The following is a 23,052-nucleotide window of genomic DNA, read 5'->3' on the forward strand; positions in this document are numbered from 1 at the left end:
CAGAGGTTGAGCTGGTGGATATAAGAGGCTTTGTTCTTTGCTATCAATCCCCTGAGCCACCCAGCCCGGAGCCCAAGGAAGATAATAGCTCCCTGGCTTACAGTGCCCACCAGCTCTCACACCTGGCAGTTTCTGGGGATCGGGGCCTGCACAGCTCTGTGAACCACTTAGATTTCTGTGCCCAGAGACCATCATGAAGTTGTTGCTGGGCCCTTCAACAGCGCTCTGGGAACTGCTCCAGGATCAGCTGGGACTCCTGTCCCACTGTGAGGCAGGTGGTAGCACCAGTGCACATAGGGCTGGGACAGCCACGTCCCCTTCCTAGCAGGTGCTCCCTTGGTTCCAGAGGCCAAAGGGGGACATCTGGGGATATGCAGATGTTAGGGGTATTCCATCCTTGGTGATGGCATCAGCCCGTGTCTGGGCAGTCCTTAGGGAAAACAGCCCCATCCATTCTGTAATGAGGCCTCATGTCTGTGACTGGTGTCAGATTGTGGCTGCTTGCCTTGGCCACTGCTCTTGGTGGTCAGAGCACACAGTTCACAGCTGGCTCCAGTTGTGCCAACTCTGTCTCAGGGTCTTCTCAACATCTGTTCCCTCTGGCAGATCCTGGGGTTGTGGCTGGGTGCTGCTGGGTGGGGTGCTGGGGCACGGTGCCCAGCTCTACTGCATGGGTGCGAGTGTTGGCATGTGGTGGTGTTAGAGTGGCCCTGGTACTGTGCCCCAGGCAGCAGAGCTGGATGTAAGGAGGAGCTGACGCTGCTTGGCTCTGCACAGCATTGGTGGTGCTGAGTGCATCCAGCTGGTCATGCTGGCATGCCTTGGCTCAGAAGGAGGGCTTGGGTGGCTGCCCCACATCTCTGACGAGGATCATTATTTCTGGTATGTGAGCAACCTCCCACCTGCCTGTTGGCTAAGAGCAGGGGAAACCCTGCTCCAAGCAAAGCACTGAGCCCTAGGCCTTCCTCTCCCACAAGCTGGAGCCTGCCTCACACAGCCCACTGCTGCATGCCTCAGGAACCCACTCATGGCAGTCTGCTGAGTTTTCCTGTGTCCCTACTGTCTGTCCCCCTGAGACTTAAACTGGCCTTACCAGGAGTCTTCATGTGATGCTTGGGATATGAATGCAGAAGAAGCAGAACTTTCCAGTATCAGGAGGCAGTGGTGCCACCAGACCTGAAAACTCAGGGTAGGGTCTGTGGGGAATGGACATGGTGCTGGCCAGGGCTGAGCAGAGGCAGCTTGCTTTGTGCTTAGGTGTAAGGGACCCAACATCCCACTGCTTGGCCACCACCATCCTTAAAATCTGTTCTTTTCCCCAGATGCCAGCCAGGATATCATGGAGAGAGATGCCATGGCCTCTTGCTGCCTGTAGAGCATCCCCCGAGCACGTATGACCACACCACAGCGCTTGCTGTTGTCGCAGTGGTCCTGTCCTCTCTGTGCCTTGTCATCATCACAGCCTTGCTGATGTTCAGGTGGGTGGAATGGGGCTGTGCTGCTGGAGCAATGTCCCCAGGAAGGCTGCATGTAGGAGTGGTGGGGGCAGCTGTTCCATGCTCTGAGCATCTCTGCTTGGCCTCGCAGGTGTCACAAGAGAGGTGTCTACGATGTAGAAAATGAAGAAAAAATAAAGCTGGGCATCACTGTGAATCACTGAGGATGCCAGGTGCTGGCAAGGTGAGCCCTTGCTGGGCATGGGGCTATGGTGGGGCTGGGGTACTGCTATGTGTTGGGGGCTCTGCTTGTTTTGCTGGCTGGGACCACTGCGTGATCCTGTGCCAGAGCCAGGCATGAGCTGGATGTGCGTGATGACCTGAGAGCCTAGGTTGTTCTGCTTGGGCCCAGCCATCTTTACTTCCCATTCAAATCCTTTGATATTCCTGACCTTTCATTATCTAAAAGGGAGCTACAGTAAATAAGGGATCAGTCTCTTTTGCAGTGTCTGTGGTGACAGAACAAGGGGAAATGGCTTCAAGCTCAGGGAGGGGAGATTTAGGTTAGATATAAGGAAAAAGTCTTTTTACATGTGAGATTGGTGAGTCACTGGAGCAGGCTGCCCAGTGATGTGGTTGATGCCCCGTCCCAGGAGACTTTCAAGGCAGGGCTGGATCAGGCCCTGGGCAACCTGATGGAGCTGTGGATGTCTCTGTTCATTGCAGGGGAGTTGGACTAGCTGGCCTTCAGAGGTTCCTTCCAACTCTAAGGATTCCATGATTCTATTTCCACCTTCTTTATGTCCCTCCTTGGGCCTGTTGCTGCATGGTTTGGTGACATTTGGCAGCAATGAAACTGCTTTCCCTGCCCTCCCCACTGCCCTCCCACAATTTGTTCTGTACCCTCTGTCTGATCCACTGAGTCATTTCCCCTCCTTAGATATTGCCTCTATTTATATACATATATAAAAAGCTTCCTTTTCCCTCCCACTTGTTCTCTGCTCATTACTTGCTCCAATGTAATGCCTTGCAGCTGGGCATGGGAGTGCCTCATGGTGTTTCTCTGTCACTGTGGCTGGGTGTGCTCCTCCCATGTGGCAGTGGTCACAGGGTGCTGGGGTGCCAGCCTGCCTCAGCTCTGCTCTAAATCCTACATGTTAGATGATGCACTAGGTACATAGCCAGGCTGTGACCGTTCCCTTGATGCTGTTTTTCAGGGCTCGGCACTGACGCAGTTCTACCTCCTGGAAGATGCGAGTCACGGAGCCAGCACTGTCCTGGGACCCTGCAGCACAGCAGGACAGGGCCGCTTTGGGGCTTGTCAGGCAGCGGTGATGCTGTAGGGAACTTTGGCAGCCTCCAGGAGGAGGAGGCTGGGAGCAATGCTCTCAAGCAGACTCTGAGCTGAGCCAGCCGCGTGGGGCTCTCCAGCAGCTTGGGGCTGCCTGCTGCAGTGCATGCAGGGGAACAAACTGTGAAAGGCTCGGAGAGCAGGCTCGAGGCTTCCGTAGGTGCAGGAGGGGTGGGAGGGTAACAGCTATTTAACAAGAGAATGTTACTTTTAAATTAAATATTTATTTTAGATAAATTGTACATAGTATTTATATTTATTGGAGGTCTGCCTCTGCACTCTTTGTGTAGGTCAAGATGACCCTTGCGTGGGTCAGGCCTCTTTTATTTTTTAAGGGCAATGTAATATTCTAATAAATAACTTTGTAACAAACACTTGAGTTGTTGATTTAAGAGATGTGGGAAGGAGTCAGGTCTCCCAAGGCTACAGGTAACAACTTGCCTTTCCTGGTGGGGTACTAAAGCCACCCAGAAGCATCTGTAGAAAAGTGGTACAGATGTCAAGCCTGCTGGCCTTGGGATAGAGGAGGGCAGCTCCTGCTGGGGTACCCTCCAGAGGGGGGTGGGTTGTGAGGAGCTGGGGTGTGGTCTGCCTTGTCCCTTGCCCTGGAGCCTGTAGATGTGTCAGTCCCACATGTGTTCTTGTATGTTGGCTGGCTCACAAACGGGTGCGATGCTTGGGTACCTGTAAGTGAAGCAAGGCCCCCTTGAGTTCAGCCATTCCAATCTAAATTCAATGCAGCCAGGAATGGTTAGTAGCTTTTAGCCAGCATTTGGCTGAAGAGCCTGAGTTGGAAGTCATAGCTGCCCAGGAGGAGCTGCTGGGTAAACTGAGGGCTCTAGTCACTTGTAGCATTTTGGATTGTGATTCAGAACCCATTCCTGATTCTGCTGTATAAGTGACCCCCAGATTGCTTGTATATCCTCTTCCTTGGCCTTCTATGGGGGGAGCAGAGAGACATGAAGCAGACAAAAATGGCTATCCCCCTACAGAAAATCTGCTTTCCTCCAGTCCATTTTGCTTCTGTAGATATCAAACTTTAATTTCCAAAAGGGAATGCTAAGTTATATCCTTCTGCTCATGTCCCCACAATGTGTGCTAAAGCAAGGGCAGTAAGTAGTCTGTAAAGTTTTGTGTTTTAGACAAGTTTAGCCCAGACTTAGCTCTGGCAATGCATGGAATAATCTCTATGCACAGCTGCTGCCTGGGGAAAGGATTGTGGGTTGCTTAGGAAGTGACTTTACGAGTTCAAACCTCTCATGCAGCTGGTAAAGCAAAACCTGGGTGTGGGCAGGGGAAATGAAACAATACCTGAGCTCTGCAGAGCTTCCCAGGACAAGGGGATTAAAGAACACAGTTGTGGCAGATGGGAAGTGGGTTGTTAACAGGGGGTATCCTTGTGCATTATCATCTGGAGAGCAAAAGCCCCTGGCAGCTGCATGAGGCCAAATTACTAGTTCTGCCTTTCATGAACCTTAATGCTGGTTTAATGAGATTCCCAACTTTGGACCTTTTTGTAGAGTAAATAAGTATACAAATGTTATACAGTATGTAGAGAAGTTAGGCTGATAAGATTACTGCATTGGAAAAGATCATCAGATATAAATGAAAGATGCTCACCAGTGTTGTAGGTCCACAAAAACTCCACAAGGAGCAATCTCCAGGAAAAGATCCTTCCTCTCTGGCAGTCAGCCCTTAAATGGGGTCTAGGAGAGGCAGAGCGTGGCTCCACCCCTTCCAGTCACACAGATGAATTGCCTTCACCTACACTCCTGTGGCTGACTCGGTGTTTGCCTCAGGTGGTCAATCAGAGGTTCAGGCTTTGATTCAACAGTTCCCATACACTATTCAATGTCTGTTAAAGAACTAACATCTCCAGTTACTGAGCAGGAGGTCCTTTTGTTGTGCATCACCTTGCTGCACCTCAGCCACTCTGCACTGCTCTTGCACTCTGGCTCCAGCTCAGAGCGTTGTCCTTTACTCCTCGTGGGCAGCTCTGCTTGGCCCAGGCTGGCAGCATTGAAAATAGCCTAGTTGGAATGTTTTTCTGCATACAGATGGAATTTTTGTGTTGATTTTTGCTCTGTATGGGAAGGCATGAGCAGGAGGTGCAGGAGTGTGGGTGAAAGCCTTTGCAAACCCCAACTGGGTGAACAACAGAAATTGCTGACTAGGAGTGAGCAGGCTCAGAGTGCTCTGCACAGAGAAGAGGAAAGTACAAGGGACACGTGACTGCTGCTGCGGTCCTGCCTGTGATGGGGCCAAGGCAGTCACTGTCTAGGGGCAGCAAGCTGAGGGACAGTGTCCCAGCCCTGGACCTGCCCCATGTGGATGAGACTGGAAGTAGGGGAGGTGTTCCCTGTGGTGGTAGCTCTGAGAGCCATGGGGCCATGTCATCATTGCTATTCTGCCCAGAGCCCTGCTGCCTTCTACATGTCTGCCACACAGGTGTGCACCCTGGTCTGTGGGGCAAGCAGGGATACCCAGGGATGGTAATCTAAGAGGACAGGAGATGGAAACATATTTGACAGTGTAGACAGTGGGATGATAGCTGTCTCTGCATTCTGGGCTGGGAAAGTATAGGAGTCCTGTGGATGCCCAGAGAGGGCAGGGATGAGGCCCCGTGGAGCAGCTCTGACTGCACTGTGGGACCATGGCAGCAATTGTGTCACCATCTGTGCCATCATTGTGTCACGTGCTGAGCCCCAGTCACAGTGCAGGGAAGGTGAGCCATGCAGCACAGGTCTGTGAGCATTTCTGCAGGAGCCTTGTGATCACCCAGGCCTCTTGCTTCAGTACCTGGCCTTGCCCTGGCCACACACCAGTATTCCCACACAGGGGCTCAGTGGTGAGGTCACATCAAGGCCTCTGGGTGCCTGCCCCTGCCCCCCCAGCCCTGGGTCCGGGAGTACAGGCAGCGCCCTGGAGCAAGGCACTAAGCCCTGTCACCCAGCCTGCCTCCCTCAGGTGCTCTGTCCCACTGTTGGCTCTGTCTCACTGCTGGCACTCCTTGTGCCCCAGCACAGAGACCTGTGACCTGCAGCACACCTCCTCCTCCATGAACACCGGCTGTTCTCTAGAATGAGTCTCACAGGCAGGTAAAATCCCAACTTTGGATTTCAAACCCAAACCAACACAGTGTGTTACCGCAGCCTGTTTGATAACCAAGTGCTGCCATCACTCACCTTTCAGCCATGATCTGCACCGCCACCCTGGCAGCGCCTGTGGGTGGGAGCAGAAGAGCTGCAGTACTGCAGGAGCACAGCTCGGCCTGTGCTTCTGAGGGAGGCAGCCAAGGAGAAACCCCAAAAGCTGTCCTCCCTGCCTCCCTTTGAGAACAGCCACAGCCCCACAAGCGGTTCCATTTCTTCCAAAAGAGGACCATTCGTGGAATGCTCTGAGGGCTGCGCACCTCCCCTATGAAGTTAGGCAGAGGGAGCTGGGCTTGTTCAGCCTGGAAAACAGAAGGCTATGGGGTGACTTCATTGCAGCCTTCCAGTATTTAAAAAGGGATTATAAACAGGAGGGGAATAAACTTTTTACTCGAGTGGGCAGTGATAGGACAAGGGGGAATGGTTTTAAGCTCAAGGAGGGAAGGTTTAGGTTGGATGCCAGGGGAAGTTCTTCACACAGAGTGGTGAGGTGCTGGCACAGGCTGCACAGAGGGCTGTGGATGCTCCATCCCTGGAGGTGTTCGAGGCCAGGTTGGATGGAGCCCTGGACAGCCCGGTCTAGTACCAGACCTGGAGGCTGGTGGCCCTGCCTGTGGCAGGGGGGTTGGAAGTTGATGGTCCTTGGGGTCCCTTCCAACCCAAACCATTCAGTGACTCTATGATCTGGCCGCGTTTCCTCCCGCCCCGCCCCGCCCCGCCCTGCCCTCCCACCGCGCAGGCGCGGAGCGAGAGGAAGATGGCGGCCCCCCTGGACTTGGAGCTGAAGAAGGTAACGGACATTCGGCTCTGACGGGTCTCTCGGGCCCCCTCTCTCCTCTCCGCCCCCTCCCGGCCCCCTCCTCACCCTCTCCCCGCAGTCTGGGCTGGCTCGGCCCGGCTCGGCTCCACCCGGCTCCACCCGCTCCTCGGTACCCGGCCCAGCCCGGCCCGGCCCGGCCCCGCCCCATCCGCTCCTCGGTACCCGGCCCGGCCGCAGCCCCTCGATGTGCCGCTCTGTCCATGCAGGCCTTCACGGAGCTGCAGGCCAAGGTGATCGACACGCAGCAGAAGGTGAAGCTCGCCGACATCCAGATCGAGCAGCTGAGCAAGACCAAGAAGCACGCGCACCTCACTGACACCGAGATCATGACGCTGGTGGACGAGACCCGCATGTACGAGGGCGTGGGCAGGATGTGAGTAGAGGCCCCGCGCACCGTCCCTCGCCGAAGTGGCGTATGTGGGGCTCCCCACGAAGCCTCAACACGCGGCTGGTGCACCCAGGCACAGCGCTCTTGGCAGCATTGCATCAATGTGTGTGGCTGGCTGGCATTGCCCATGTTCCTCAGTGTTTGGAAGTGAGCGTGAGTCTGCCATGTAGAGGCGAGGAGCTGCTTCCCCATGCTGGATGGTTGTCACACACCTTACACCTGAAGTAATGCACTTTGGTTAACTTTGGTAGCGCAGCTCTGACTGCAGCAGCCTCATGAAGAGCAGCGTGCTAACTGATTTCCAGTCTGACGTGTATGCTGACTCACTGTGCAGCACACTAACTTTCTATGTATGCTTTTTCTCTTGTGATTTGGGCAACAGTGATGATTACACTTATTCAGGGATGTGGTTTTGTAAAAGGCTGAATCTGATCTGATTGCTGCCCACAGGGGTGATTGCATCTCCCTGCCCCCTGTTCTCCTTTGTGCTGCAGCAGACCTGTAGGTGGTTCAGCCTGCTGATGCAGTGAGTTCCTGGACCTGATTTGTGTCATCATGTGATCTGTAGGGTGAGTCTTAAAGAGCTGGCAGGCTGGGAAGCCAGGAGTGATATGTGGACTGTACTTCACCGGCAGTTGTCAGGTTGAGACCAATGGGAAAATGAAGCTGTGCCTAGGTTCATCCTGGGCAGCATGATCTAGTAGTTGGCAGCTCTGCCCACAGCAGAGGGTTGGAACTCAGTGGTCTCTAGGTCCTTTCCAACTGAAGCTATTCTGTGAATTATGATGGGGCTGTTCAGCATGACAGTCTTCTTTGGACCAATGTGGTGTGGCTCCTGTTAAGCTTTTCCAAGCAGGTGAACTTGGGTTTGTGTGGTGATGCTGAAAGGAAATAGGTTTTGATCCCTTGCAGGAGATAGCTCATATGACCCAGGCAGGCTGTAGGCTGGTTGTTTTTTTTCCACAGAAAAGACAAACTAAGGGTAGATTCTGGAATCAACAATTTTTCTTTAGAGTTTGTTTGTTTGTTTTTTTAATCTTAAAGCAGGGTATACTTCTCTGGTATGAAATAATTCCTCAAGATTCTGAAAGCATGATTGTATTGGCCTTCATGGTAAAATAATGTTGCTTGTGAATGGGGTTGGGTTTCTGTGCTAGCTGAAAAGTGTTGTCCTGCTTTCAGTACAGCTGGTGGAGTGCAGTCTTTTTGGCATTGTTCTCTTGCTTACCTTCACATGACCAGGCAGGTGGTTCAGACCCTGCCACTTAGCTCACTGCTCCTCAGCGATGGTAGAGCTGCCATCAGAAAAATACTATCTGTATGATATTAGTGTTCAAATTTTTGAAGTCTGAACTCTTTGTGGGTTTTGTTTTGCTAGTCACCATGCAAACTCAGGTTAAGAGTGCTTGTGCTCTCCATATTACTTATTCATTGATTTGTTTTACCTTTTTTCTTTTTTTTTTTTCCTTCTCCTTCTTTAGCTTGATGCAGTGTTTCTGTGAGCTATTGCTGTTCTGGCCGTGGGGCTTAAGTCTGCCTTGCAAATTGGTAGGTGTGTTTGGGTATGCTCAATATCACTCACCAGCATAGTGAATTCACACCAGGGACTCAAGGCTCTTTCCAGAGCCCACTCCAACCCTTTGTAGAAAATTTTTGGCTGAAATCTGGGCATTTGGTAAAGTTGGCTAAAGCTGTGCTTGTTCAGGAATTAAAATCCGAGTGGAGTTTGGCGTCTTATGTTCCCCTGGAGACCAAAGAGAGTAGCCATTACAATTGTTCTGGCTGCGTGATTTTTGTTTGATGGAGTGGAATTTTTAGTTTGTTGGCGTAATTGGCTTGTACAGATAGGAGACTTCAGCCACCAAAGGGATGTTATGATGCGTCCAACACTTATGGTCTCTGTGGTGTAGTTTAGCGTCATCTCATGTGACCAAAAGAGATACAGGTGTTTTCTGTAAATAGTCTTGGAGCTCTAGTAGGTTTCAGCTATCCAGAAAAGATGAGTGTCTGTATCAGTGTTAGCTCTGATGATTGATGATGTTCTGACAGCTTGTTTGAATAGCTGAATTCTTTAAAGTGGGTTTGGTGCTTCTGTTCCTGCACTCAACTTCTGTCTTTTTAGAGAGGTGATTATCCCCCTCTGCTCTGCCCTCATGAGGCCTCATGTGGAGTGCAGTGTCCAGGCTGGGGCCCCCAACTAGGACAGATGTGGAGCTTTTGGAGACAGTCCAGAGAAGAGCCATAAAGATGCTCAAAGGGCTGGAGCATCTCTCTTGTGAAGATAGACTGAGAAATCTAGGCTTGTTCAGCCTGGGGAAGAGAAGGGAGACCTCATTATGACCAGTCCAGTATTTAAAGGGAGATTATAAACAGGAGAGAAATAAAGTTTTTATGCAGTTAGATGGTGACGGGACAAGGGGAGATGGTTTTAAACTAAAGAAGGAGATACTTAGGTTAGATGTGAAGGGAAAGGTTTTCACAGCGAGGATGGTGAGATGGTGGCACAGGCTCTCAGAGAGGCTGTAGATGCTCTGTCCCTGGAGGTGCCGAAGGCCGGATTGGATGAGGACCTGGGTAGCCTGGTCTACTTGATGTAGAGGTCAACAACCCTGCCTGCAATATGGGGGCTAAAATTAGGTGATCTTTGAGGTCTCTTCCAACCCAAACTGTTCTGTGATTCCAATACATGCTGTGTGTGTGGGAGCAATGCACAAACTTCTGTAGAATAAGCTACTCCAGGACTTCGTGAAAATGGAATGTTTGAGGAATGTGACGGTGTGATGCATCCTGGGAAAAAGTCTGCCTAGTTCCATACTTGCTTCTGCACTACTTGAAAAGAATTATGTGGTTCCTGCTCTGAGCCCTGAGCCTGCTTCCTGCCTGAGAGGCTTCCCCTGCACCACTGGCAAGTGTGAGAGTCCTTTTGTTCCTAAACATTTACTGTAGCTAATTTTGGTTTAACGCAAGAGTTGTCGGTGCCACATAGTATGAGATGATGAATTGCTATGTACTGTACATATCTGTTAGGCTAGGATATCATCTGAGTGGTGGCATCATGCCAAATACATTTTTATTTTCTTACTTCATGCTCTTTGAAAGGCTTGTTACGTAGCCTGGGACAACTACCACTGTGGTGGACTCCTGCTTAAGCTGTTTGTGAACTGATATCATCATGCTGCTTTGAGAACTATGCCAAAAGCTTAAGCTTCAGAATTTTGTCTGAATACTTCAGACTTTTTCCTTTACATTCCTTTAACTGATGACCTGGACCAGCTTCTTATTTACTGAAGAAAAACATCAGGGGCTTATGCTAAGCACAGCGAGGAGACCACTGCAGTTTTTCATGCCATGCCGAAATAGATGTTCAATTTTGTTTTGGTGTTGCTTTATCATTAGTGTTCTCTCATTTGTTGTAGGAGTAAAAATCAACCAAATACTGTAGTACACCTTCTTGCTCAAGGTTTTCTGTGAGTATACTATTTCTATGGAGATGGCTGTAATAACAGATTTTTTTATTTTTGAAAAGCAACTTGGATTTTTTGGCAGAACCATATGTGAATGAAAGCTGAGAGAGGATTAAAGGTTTTTGAGCATTCATTGGGTTTAAATTCCAGAATCACACTAAAAAAATGAGTGATTTTGCTTCTAAGTAAGACATCACAAATCATTGTAAACTTTCCTGAAGATTTTCCAGTGGTGTGTCTTTGGATACAGCAGCAAAAGCTGATTTTTGTTTGTTTCGTTTTGCTCTGTGGATGTGTTTGGTTCTCCGAGGACAGATCACTGTAGAACATGGTAGCCATCCTCTGCTTCCCGCTCACGTTTTCAAAACTCAGTAAGAACTGAAGGACAGGCAAGGCTTTGTATTTATGATTTGGTTACTATCTATAGGTCAGCCTGTGAAATACGAGTGGCCCCTATTGCCCATTGCCTTTGGTAAGGCTTACCTTTTGGTAAGGCTTCTGTTCAGTGCTGAACCCCAGCTGCTGAGAAGCTGACAGGTGCTGTGATACTTAAATGGATCCCAGGACAAGCGTGTTGCTGTCCGCCTCTGGCCAGTATGCACATCATAAGTATGACGCTCATTTATCATGCTATTGAAAAACTGAAGGTTTCATTTTCCACATAAAGTCTGGTGTGTCCAGTGAAGTAGAAGAAAACAGAATTTGTGTCCAGCTGCTTGCAGTTGGACCACTGTTTATAGGGTGTGTTGAACAAGACAGGTGTTCATGTGGAACAAAAGGCTACAGGGCAATTTAAGTGCGTGGATGCTGTGTCACTCCCTTCGTTTCAATATACCTTTGTCCTGATTTATTTATTTTCCCCACTTCTTCATGCTGTTGCAGCCTGAACAGTGCTCTTTACCATGTTATGGGTGAGTGTGGATACAGTAGTTCTGGGCTGTCTTTCCAGAGCTGTCCCAGAGAGCAGAAATTAAAATGAGGTGCCAGGTAATCTGGTCAGAGCCTTTACAGGTGTCTGTGGCTCGAGCAGTGCAGTCCATGGCAGCAATTGTTTGCTATCCCCTTGTTCGCTGATGCGTAGCGCGAGAGAAGAGTGTGCTCAGTCGTTCTCATAGTTAACTGCTGGCAATAGTGGGATCCTGGGACTTTGGATTGCTGAATTCTGTTCAGGATCAGAAAGGAAGCATGTTCAGGTGGGCACAGACTCCCATTCTAGCTTGCCATCTCTTGGTGTCTTGACCACTCTCTTCTTCCCCACTCTCCCATTTAGTTCTTGATCTGTGCCTGCTGTCCTGGGCTGCTCACATGCAGTCTCCTGGATATCTTGTTCCAGTTATAGCTCTCCTGCCCTACTGCTCATTTTAATTTCTCCATGAAATATTGAAACTTCAGAGAAGAAAAGATTTCTGTGACTTGCCTGCAAGATGTATATCTGCTTAGTTCTAGGAAGTAGCTCTATTTCTTCAAATAAATAAATCAGCTTTAAACAGAAAATGTGTGTGAAATGGACATGTCAGATAAGTCAGCATTTGTCAAATACTCAAATACATAATCAACAGGAAAAGCAAGTCTTAAAAATAGTATCTATCTTAAGGAGTATGCTTTACTCAGCCCTGCTTGGAAATGAACGTGTTTGTTGCACTCTCCCACCTACCCTGTGAGCAGTGCAAAAGAAAGTTGGTGAGCCAATTGATGCAGTTTTTATGTGGTTTGTCTCCTTTGTCTGGAAATTTGTAACTCTCTTAAGGCACATATTTGCTTTGGGTCCTGGATATAGCTTTCAAACAAATTAGTTCAATTTGTTTCTTCTCTATCCCTAGCATTTTCACTTTCTTCTACCTGGGCAGTACAGAGCAAGAGGCTACCTTAAAGGGGATGAAATCTAAACTTAGAAGAAAAGAGTTGGAACTGATTCAAACTGCTTGTGCAGAGTGCCGTCGCAACTGAGAACAGACAGTTCAATCTGCTGTAGTCCAGAGGCAACATTCTGTAATACAAGTGCCAGAGCTTTCATGCATTTCTGCATTTACAGGTCAACAATTTGGATGTCAGACTGCTGCAGGGAGCAAGGGCTGTAGAAGAGCACCTCCAAAAAGGTGAAATCCTGGGTCTTTTGGAAGATGCCATCAGTCTGTTGCTTCAGTGCTACAGAACTATCTTTGAATACATACTACAGAAGTATGAAATGTTTTGGGGAATAGAATGGTTTACTTTGGTTGGAAGGGGCCTACAGAGCTCATCAAGTCCAACTGCCTGACCACTGAGGGGCTACTAAAAGTTAGGGCCTGTTATTGAGGGCATTATCCAAATGGAAGCTTTTATGTTATGCTGTGCCAGATGGCTTCAAAAGTCATGGAGCTCAACTGTTTTACTTTTGCACATAAAATGTCAGTTTGGTATTTTGATGTACCAAGGAACATTAACATCTAGTGGATTTCAAGTACTGCACTTTGAGCCTTTTCGCCCATTCGCTGTGGGAAACATTGAAATCAAAGGCTAGATGCCCAGGGAAAATACTCAGCATTATAGCCTTTGTTTTAGACAGTAGCACTGTTTCTCTGTTTTAGTGCACGGGCTTGAATTTGGCTTTCCTCTGGCAGGTGAGAATGGCCAAAGTAATGGACCAAAGAGTCCTTGTCATATCCCTGTGTACCTGGGAATGCCATTCTGGATGTGTTATCTCTGACTGTGATGAAGTAGTCCAACATCTTGGGCCTGCAGCTGGTGGGTGGAGATGCCCAGAGCCAGTTCCCAGTCTGATATGCATATAAAATTTGTTTGCAGTTGTCTTAATATGCACAGGGAATTGAGGTCTGAATGTGCTCTGACCTATACGTCTTAGTCTTGCTTGAGAGGAGGAGGCTTAAATTCACATCCTCTACGTTAAAACAGTGAAGTAAACTAGTAGGAAGGCACTACTGTGCAATGAGATTGTATTTTATGTAAGTTTAGTATAGAGACATGACAAGAACTGTTAGTGGGAGAAGAACTTGAGAGCAGCCCTGCAGAGAGGGACTTGGAGGTGCTGGTGGGTGAGAAGCTGGATGTGAGGTTGAGGCAGCAGTGAGTGCTTGCAGCTGTGCTGCCCCATGCCTGGAGGTGCCCCAGGCCATGGATGGGCCCTGAGCTGGGGGACTGTAAGGGTCCTCCCCACCCCACTGTTCTGCAGTGCTATGAAGCAAAGTCCTTAACTCAGAAATTCTGTAAATACCATCTTGAATTTTTATTTTTGTTTTCTGCAGAACTATTTGCTGAATTGACAAAATGTGTTAGCCAGTTGGAGCCGGAGCGGGGGGGGAGGGAAGGGGCTTTCTGGGAAGGAATGATTTTTCCAAAACAGCATTTCTGGACCAAAAAAAAGACTGAATGTTAATTCAAAAAAGTTTGTTCTAATGATTAGGAGAAAACAGTGAGTGGGGTTGATTTAGTGCTAACTAATTTAAATCTAGCACCAGAAATATCTCTGTGTGAATGTAGTACTTGAGCTCTTCTGACTGAAACAGTTATCTTACACCCACTTCTGTGATGCTTGCTGCACTGGTTTCTTTGACGTTCTGTTGTTTTTATAGTGGGATTGGTGGCATGCAGGAGTGAAGGGTGTGTTATTTAAGAACCGTGAACGGATAGCTTGGTCTTCCTTCTCACTCCAGCATTTCAGTGGTTTATTCTATTTCTGCCCATGTTTTCACTTCTGGCTCACGTAGGCTGGGAGGAGAGAGAGAGATTTCTCCTCTGCATCTGGGGATGGATTTGCTTTTCAAGAGAGATGTATCTTGACTTTCTTGTTGACCTGTGAAGGCTCTTTGTGAAGAGCTACTGAGCAGAATAAATATAAGTTTGCATGTCAGAATATAACGGTATGTCCATGTCACTTATTTATTTACTAATACAAACCTCACCTTTCAGATCACTGAAGTTTTACCAGTGGAAGAACTTTTTTTTTTTTTTTAATAGAAATGTATATAGGATTGGTTGACCAGGGTGCTTGTGTTCAAACCAGCTTTTTGCTTGCTTCTGTTTTCCTAGGTGCCCGTTCACTTAGTGGTTCTGGCTGTTGTATTTTGTTGCCTTGTGCTTTGTTGGTTTGCTCTGTGAACCTAAGAATTTGTGAGATGTTCTTGAAAATACCGTATGTGTCAGAAGTGGATCTGGACCTCCCATCATTGGAAGGAATTGCTTCTATTTTCCGCAGTTTTCAAGTTCGAAGATTAGTGGAAAATACACTACAGAAAAATCTGTCTGAAGTGCTGCTGTACTCGTTTGCGCTTCTTTTGCTTCAGCAAGCTACAGGGCATTATTGCTGCATAGCAAAACAAACAAAAACTGACTATAAAACAAACCTAGAGGATAAAGTCACTAAACCAGGGCTGTAATGACTCAAAGCTATTGGTGGAGCTTTCACCTCCACAAACTACAGTCTGTCATGCTCGTGCTGTTTTCCACACATGGTTTGAGTGTCAGATGTTCCCCATTCCTGTATAATGAGAAGGAGGTGGTTGCTTTCTTTCTTTTTTTTTTTTTTTTTTCCCCTTAATTCCACTTATCTCTCTTGAGCCTTTGAAAAGAATGGATGAAGTCCTTTAAAAGCTGACCACAGTACTGGTTTGTTATTTTGGGTTGTGCTATATTTAATACACACTCAGAGATATATTCCCAATTTCGTTTTTTTAAAAGAACCAAGTATGAACAACAGTATAATTCTACCATCTTGTTAAGTGTCTGGCAATGCAGAAACTGCTGCTTGCAAGCTGTGTTACTATCTTCATTTGAGGTAATGTAATATGCTGTAGCTATTGACAGATCCTCCCCCCCCCCCCCCCAAAAAAAAAAAAAAAAAAAAGCAATCTGGATGTGAATACAGCCCAGGGACTGGGGCAGAAGCATCACCCTGCAGCAGGGTGGCTGTGAGTGCTGGGCAGGCTGCAGCAGCTCAGAGGTAGCCACAGCTTGGCATTGCTCTTCTTTTCCTTTAGCTCCTTAAGGTAAATAGGTTTATGGCTTACCACTGTTCATCTGAGTAAAAGTTCCCCTTGTTGTGGCCTACATAAGACCGCTTTTGGCATGCTGCCCATGCTGCTAATCCCCCTCCCCACGCCACCAGGCTTGCACGGGTGCACCACTCTGGGTGCAGTGGTAAAATGACACGTGAACTATAAACGGCTGCTTCTAGAATGTGTTCGTATATAACCCACCCAATATAATCTGCAGGATTTGTTTTGCTGTAAGATATGTGCTGCTCTGGCAGGGGGAAGGAGGGCAGTTACGCTGAGCTATATTGGGTGACCCAGTGAGATGAGGGGCTGCTGAAATAACGGCAAATGGAGGAAAAGCCTCAACCACTTCGACCCACATTAGCTGCTGTGGAAGCCCTGCTTAAAGGTTATGATCTGGTGAATGAGAAATTCAAAATCAGACTGAAAAATGCAAAACCCTTGAATGTGAAGGGAGGCAGCACAGACTATAATTAGTCATAGTTTTCCCTTTTTTTATATTGCTTGCTTTTCTTGTTTGGAACTGGCTAACTCATCTGGGGCGGCTAAACTGGAATTTGCTGGGGCCTATCAGTGCCTGTTATGAGCTGCATGTCCTTCTAGAATAAAGAATCATTTGCAGAAACAGAAGCAGACCCTGCAAGAGCAAAAGGGGACTTCTGGGTGCTTGCAATTGTGAACAGCCAGCTCCTGTTCAATCAAACTAGATTGCTTGGGATCAGCTCATTGGAAGCCTCTATTCCATTGGCTTTGAACAGTACTTAAAATGCATTAATCCCTTACTGAGTATGCTCAGAGCTTGAACAGCAGTGCAAGTTCAGAATTAAAAAGCGTCTTTAAATAGATAAGGGCATGACTGGGCTTAGTCCAACTTTTCTCATGGAGTAGTCTAATGAAAATGCTTGGCTTCAAGGAGAAGGGTATTATGTACAAACAACTGCGCTGTGTTACGACAAGACATGGTTAGGTTCCTCTAGAAATACAGCAAGTATGGTAAAATAATACTATGACTTTGTACGAAGTTGACAGTTTTCTGCATTAAATTTACATTAAGATACAAAGAGTTTCCCAAATCCAAAGGGGACTTTAAAGCTGATGTTATAATCACCCTGTCTGAGAGCTGGAAGCCGGAACGAGTGGATTTCTGGATCTGCCATTAATTAAAATAGTTTTGGAGCTTTTCTACCTCTAAAAATGCCTCTCCAAAAACCTGCACCTGTGGACTGCCAGCTTCTGTCCTCCCTCAGAAACACCTGAAGTGTTACCTAAGCAGAGCAGAAGGGGGAAAGTGCTTGCCATTGGGCCAGATGCCCACCGGCAGGAGTTCCAGACATGAAAATTGAAGTTGACTGAGGTTGCAAGTAATTGGAAATGTTGCTAATGGAAAACCTTTTCCATGAACATCACTGTTACTCCACCTTTAATAACTTTAATACGTTCTATGTCATAGCGAAGGCTGGCGTGTGCTGAACAAACATCCCCATAACCTCATTAATTAACAGTTGAATATTTCAATATCTAATACTGTGTTTTGAAGTCAAGTAAACAGTACATTTTGGTGCAAACAAACTGAGTTATGGAATTACTTACATAGTATGAACATCACTTGGTGGGTGTGTACATGTGGCAGATGAAGTTAACAGCATCACTGAACAGTGTAACTGGACCCTGAAGACCATTTTGGCCAGGGTGTGAGCGAGTGCTATGTAAATACTGACCAAGTAGGACATGAGATTTTGAAATTCAAAATTGGAGGAAAAGATCTCTTCAGAAAGAAGCAAACAGCTCATCCTGTAGTATTATAAATCACTTGTTCTGCCTTAGAGAAACAAAAAACCTGATGTGGAGCTAGCAGAGGACTGTAGGGAAAAGAATAGAAGCAACTGGGAATATTTAAAGTTAGGTTTCTCTTTCATTTCCCTTATGCTCTATTTTTGTTCCTCACATTGCTCTTTAAGAACCAGCAGTCACTGGGATGCCAGGCCACGTAGATGGTGCCAGTTCAAAAATACTTGGCTGCGTTCTAGAGCTGTTCTTGTTGGCAGCCCAGAGCTGGCTGAGCATTGCTGTCCTCAGGGACCCCAGTCCTCTCTCACTTTCTTTTGTAATTTTGTGTATGTATGTACTGGGTAAACTGAGAAGCATCTGGAATAGGGCATATTCTGCCCTGGTGTTACTTGCTGTTCCCTTTTAAATGAGTGAGCAACTGAGATGAGCGAATCTGTCCATTTTGAGCCAGAACATAGAATGACTTGGGTTGGAAGGGCCTTAAAGATCAATGGTTTCCAACTCCTCTTCCACAGGCAGGGTTGCCAACCACCAGAGCAGGCTACCCAGGGCCCTATCCAGCGATAGGACATTTCTGGTATTTTCTAACAGCAGCAAAAAAGCTCATGTGAGTTGTTTATTTGTTAAGCTTTGTAATTAAAACATTCAGTGACACCGTGTCATTCTGAATCAGCATTTCATGTTCAATAGTGTAGGTATCATGTTTGACAGGCCTGCTGGTGTGTGCTGCAAAGTGTCCATAGGTAAGCAGGAGGAGCTTCATTTCTGCAGGGCACGGCTGGCTGCAGCTATCTGCAAGAGTTGTGCTAGTTGCCTTATGTGGAATGCCTGTTCTTAAAAGTCATCTGTGTCCAAGGTTCGAGTGTGGAGCCTCTTCGGATGGACCTGGCAGAGTGGTTTATGCAAGAAGCCTTTCAGTGATGTAGCTCACATTATTACAAGTGCCCTTTGGTACTTCTTACCTAATGAACAGAAATTCCATGCTATTCCAGTTACTTCTTAAGCCGTGATACTTCCTAAGGTGAAAACTTTTGGCTGAGGTGTTTGTAAGGTGTGTATCCCAAGCTTAAAGCTAAAACGCTGGTGTTTTTTCAGTCTTTACTATGTTGAAAGGTGAAGCCATAGACTTTAATGGTGGATATGGCTTGGCAGCTTCAGCTTTGAGAATATGGGACAGTACCTGTGAATGTTATTTTGAGTGGCAGGAAATTCTGAGGGCATCTTGCAACTTTGCTTTTTTCACTAATGACAGCTTCTACAGGAGCGAAGCACAATGTTGTCTTCACCCCAAAAGCCATGGGGGATGTGAAATTTCATATTTCTTTCCAGTATATTTCTTTCCACGTTTTTTTTATCCAGTATGCAGATACAGTGTAGGAGCATTGATGTAATATCGCAGGTGATTATTCTAAAAAGCAGCTCTCATCTGCCTGGCTGTGGGGTTTGCACCTGATGGAAGGGTGGTTGTGGATGGGACTTTCACAGGGCTGAACAAGATCCTCGTGTTCTGTGTGCTGGGAGCTGGAAATGTGACCACTGCCTGAAACAGGGAGCTGAGGGGAGAGAGAGCATGAGTGTGCTGTTTTGTAAAGAATAGGAACGAGTATGACAGCCAAGATGATACTAGTAGAGAGACTGGAAAAGAATGAGGAAAGATTTGAGAAAACTCCAAAGTAGAATACCTAGCAGAAATTCTTGTAGAAATGACAAGGTGGAGCGGAAAAAGGGAGAGGAAGGAGGGGAGGAGGAGGAAGAGGAAATGATTGCTAAGCACAGCTAATAGCAGCACTGAAGAGTTTTTATTTACAGTCTGCTGTAATTAACCACGGTTCCATTCCAGTGCATTTCGGGAATGGATGTGGCACATAGTTTTCCTTTCAGCCACTGTGTTACTGGTTCAGAGTAGGCTGAATTTCAAGCCAAGAAGAGTGAATTCCATTTATTCTCAAAGAACATCTTGCAGGCCCTGAGCAAACCTGTTAATAATATCATTTGTCATTGGAGATGGCACTACACATTGATTGCGGGCTTTGTTGTAGTAGACGAGGAATGCATTCTGATTCTGCACCTTCTGAAGCTGTTAACACTAACTGTCCAAGCACAAGCTCCTGTCACCTGGCAGCATGGTGTTGTCCCAGACGCTCTGTAGTGCTGGGGTAGAACTTGACCTCATTGGTATGACCCACAGAGGCTCCTTCTAAATCCCCTGGGGGACTTTCTAAGTAGGGAAGGGGCTGATGTGTGTCTTGTGCGTTCCTTATGTCTGGAAGGATGAGAGGAAGCTATGGAGGGCTCCTAAAATTTGTCTGAGCTTAGTTGTCCTTTACTTCTTTGTGGGATGCCAATGCCATGTGCTTGAGAGCTGCTTTGGATGCTGTTGATTTTTCTGAGCAGGTTGGGTGGCTTTTACATGCTGGCTTACTGAACACTGAGATTTTATAGAGGCATTGTTCAAAGCCCTTGTGCATTTAAAAACAAACAAACAACAAAAAACAGAAAAATAGAAACTGATGGCCACAATTTCAGTTAAACAACAATTTCCTATCCTGTTTAAAATAAATAAATAAATAAAACCTATGAATTTAGAAAACAAGGGAATTTGGAATTCAGTGAAGGTACACGTTAAAGCCAAGCCCTGAGCAGCAGGAGCTGTGAAAGCTCAGAGGCAGGTGGACATGGCTCTCTGTGTCCTCTGAAAACACTTGGCCTTGTAGTGTGTAGTGTGCACTTGGCCTCTGTTTCTGTGGTACAGGTTTGTTTAGCTTACAATGATGCATGGCTTTTAACCATTGGAAGAATCCTCCTTGACTGTATTTCCATACTATTATACTGTCATTGCTGAAGATCTCTTTGAATGTTATTTGGTAAGAAGGACTTCCCTTTCTAGGTGTATTCCAGAACTGCTTTTAAAATATCCAGGACAGTGAATTGTCGAGGGCAACCTGTGAGCATTCATTTTCTTCCTGCAGAATAATGGGTAAAATCAGCATGCAAACCTGGGAGGCCAGCCTGGCGACATGGCGGTTCTGCTGTTGTGTTGTTTGCCATCCAGCTTAGTATTTCATTGGCCTTCTGTATGTATTTTTTGAATGTTAAGATAGATCTAAAGATGGAAGATTGGTAAACATTACTATACCAACATAAACAGAGCTGATGAACAGAAAGAACAATTTCTACTGTTAAAGACTCCATGTTTTGTTTGGAGGCATTAAATAACAATGAATTTTTAGTAGCAGGCAGCAAGTGTTTTCCAGCTGATTTTTCTGAGCCTCTTTGCAGTCCATCATGGTTTGTTCTTTTGTCTCTGTCTAGAACATGAATGAGAATGAATACCTCTCAGGAGTCATTGCAGTTTAACTGGGTATACAGCTAAGTGTACAATGGTTAGATTTTTTTTTTAAAGCAAAATCCAACTGTTTTTTGTCTATTTTTTGCTTGTAGGTTTATTCTTCAGTCTAAAGGAGTCATTCATAATCAGCTTTTAGAAAAGCAGAGAATAGCAGAAGAGAAAATTAAGGAATTAGAGGTAAGTTTTCAGCCAGTAAAGATGATGAAAACAGAACATTGAAGGTCAACAAGGTACTGTTGGTTACATCGCTTATTTTTATGTGATACTGTTCATTCTCGTGGTTTGTAACTGGAGAGGAACACCAGGGCTGTTGCAAGTAACCTACAAGTAATTTGTTTGCCTCAGTTTCTTTGCTAGGTCTACAAACTTCCTGAATGTTAAGAAAGCAGATAGGGACTGATTGTTCTCTCTGTGTCCTGTTATGAAAACTGGATGTGTGGGGTTCAAGTGAAATTAGTAGGAGCTAGCTTTAAAAGTATTTAGAGGATGCTTAGAGGTTACTTGCAGCAAATAAGTGATGGGAAGCTCTTTGCTCTGAGTATTAAAAGTTTATGTTGGGTCAGGATAATTGCACAAATTCAAGGAAGAGAAATCCTTTGAGCATTTCCAAATATGTAGAAATTGCATCCTATTCAGGAAGTCCGTGAGCTAAAAATGTCTGGATGCTGGGAAAGTATTAGGAGGAAGTACCATATATGCTTACCCTGTTCTTAAACTCTGCCTTCAGCATCTACTTACGGTTGCTGTTGAAGACTGGATCCTAGGGAGGATGGACTGTTAAGATGTAATCAGAGTATTCCTGTGTTCTTACGGAGGGAGTGCTTATTGAGGCAGAGGAGAATACCTGAGACATACAAAGTAGTGTCTACACAAGTTCCAGCTGTTTGAACAAGCTATTGTCTGAATCTTGAGTATCTTCTAGTGGCCCCATGTACAGTTTACAGTTCTTTGGAGAAGGTGTTTAGAGTGTACTTCTTCCAAGGCCATTAGTGGTTTTTTTTGCTTAATGCTCCTAGAATAGGAATACGGTTATGTATTAATTCTTAGCTTTTGGGGAATGACAACAAGGAACAGCTGAGTCGAGTCAAGCTGCTTGCCTAATCTGTTAATGTTTTGGTGAGTGTGCAGACCAGGAAAGTAGGGACAAGCAGCAATAGGAAGAAGGTGCTCAGACAGGACTTTGCGGTCTCTATTGTTTCCTACTTACACTACAGCAAAAGTGAAGTTTTCTTTTAATTTCTTCTTAAAACACATTTTGCCATGGGATCTTGGAGGTTGTCGTACCTGCCATGTTTTCTGTGTCAGATAATAAGGGGTTTTGTGTATCTGGCCACCAGAGCATTTCTACGCAAGGAAAGTAAGTACTCCATGGATAGGCTGTATATGTCAGCTAGTATTCATGCAGACAGGACACAGTCCTTTTTATGCTTACATGATTAAATGTGATTGTATCCTGGCTACTCTGGGTCCATCCACAAAAATAGTGGCTTTGAACAAAACTAGCGCTGTCACTGAAGTTATAGAACTTCATCGCAGCGTGTCTGCATTTGGAACTGGTTGGAGTGTGTTTGGCAGTTTTGGCTACTGTACCCTTCAGCTGTGCATCTCAGTTTCTTCCTGTTCCTGATGGAGAATAATCTTACCTCCTGAACTTTCAGATCGCTGAGTTCAGCAGAATGGATGGAATTCACCTCCCCAGATTATAACCTTTGCCATTCTTGCACTCAGCCTTGGAGGTGGTTGCTTCACAGATGTGTTTTTACTGTTTTTTAGCTCCCTGTTGCTGCAGGTCTATGGTTATGGCTACTGAATTGCAGTTCCCAGCAATAGTGATTGTCTTAAAAGGTGGTAGGAGTAGGGAAGTGGTTGCCACGTAGATTGTTTTTTCTATTTAAATATAGAAAGTAAGGCTTGGATTGCCAAAACTTCTGACGGTTTGTTTTAGATGAACATTCAAGTCCATCTTTTAACTAGTTTCCCTAAGGAAAGATTTCCCTAAGGAAGAGGATTATATTGACAGTTGCTGGAAAGTAAGATTTCAAGGGAAATACCTGAGTCCACTTACCAAAGGAGTGGAGGATTTTGCTGTCTTGAAAACAAGTTGTGACAGAAGGCAGAAAGAATGTGAAACTTGGGAACACAAGGTCACAACTACATCGTTGTAAAATAAATGTAAGACCAAGATAACCAGGTTAAAATATCCCTTCATCAGTTGTTAAAACTGGAAAAAAAAATTAAAGCTATTTTTCACATTAACAACCTTATTACTCATCGTAAGTCATACCTTACTACACTTTGCATAGTTGAATTAAG

The 23,052-nt window shown here is 46.2% G+C and overlaps 2 protein-coding genes and 1 long non-coding RNA gene across 13 annotated transcripts in view; 2 read left to right on the forward strand and 1 right to left on the reverse strand.

The window, feature by feature from the left end:
* The window catches only part of HBEGF (heparin binding EGF like growth factor), a 6,516-nt gene extending 3,357 nt beyond the window's left edge, over positions 1–3,159 (forward strand). The window contains exons 4-6 of the mRNA NM_204849.2: positions 1,323–1,478; positions 1,588–1,680; positions 2,654–3,159. Of these exons, the coding sequence (NP_990180.1) occupies positions 1,323–1,478; positions 1,588–1,660 (229 nt within the window). The 3' untranslated portion in view covers positions 1,661–1,680; positions 2,654–3,159. The remainder of the gene's footprint in view (positions 1–1,322; positions 1,479–1,587; positions 1,681–2,653) is intronic.
* On the reverse strand, positions 3,049–6,707 carry LOC107054478. Its single transcript, XR_001468769.4, has 2 exons — positions 4,408–6,707; positions 3,049–3,471 (listed from the first exon to the last, which is right to left on the reverse strand). It is a non-coding gene; the product is annotated as an uncharacterized LOC107054478 (long non-coding RNA).
* Positions 6,672–23,052, forward strand: part of PFDN1 (prefoldin subunit 1) — a 42,604-nt gene continuing 26,223 nt past the window's right edge. For 5 of the 11 annotated variants that reach the window (XR_005839478.2, XM_040646872.2, XM_040646873.2 and 2 more), the window contains exons 1-3: positions 6,673–6,729; positions 6,966–7,132; positions 20,832–20,916. Coding sequence is in view for 7 of the 11 variants with exons in the window: in XM_040646872.2 (XP_040502806.1) it covers positions 6,697–6,729; positions 6,966–7,132; positions 20,832–20,916 (285 nt within the window). In the remaining 4 variants the exon portion in view is untranslated. Of the gene's footprint in view, positions 6,730–6,965; positions 7,133–20,831; positions 20,917–23,052 lie in introns of all 11 variants that reach the window. The other 6 variants (NR_102330.1, NR_102331.1, NR_102332.1 and 3 more) reach the window with 2 other exon arrangements.

Source organism: Gallus gallus, chromosome 13 (assembly GCF_016699485.2).
Source record: "Gallus gallus isolate bGalGal1 chromosome 13, bGalGal1.mat.broiler.GRCg7b, whole genome shotgun sequence".
Classification (NCBI taxonomy): Eukaryota; Metazoa; Chordata; class Aves; order Galliformes; family Phasianidae; genus Gallus; species Gallus gallus.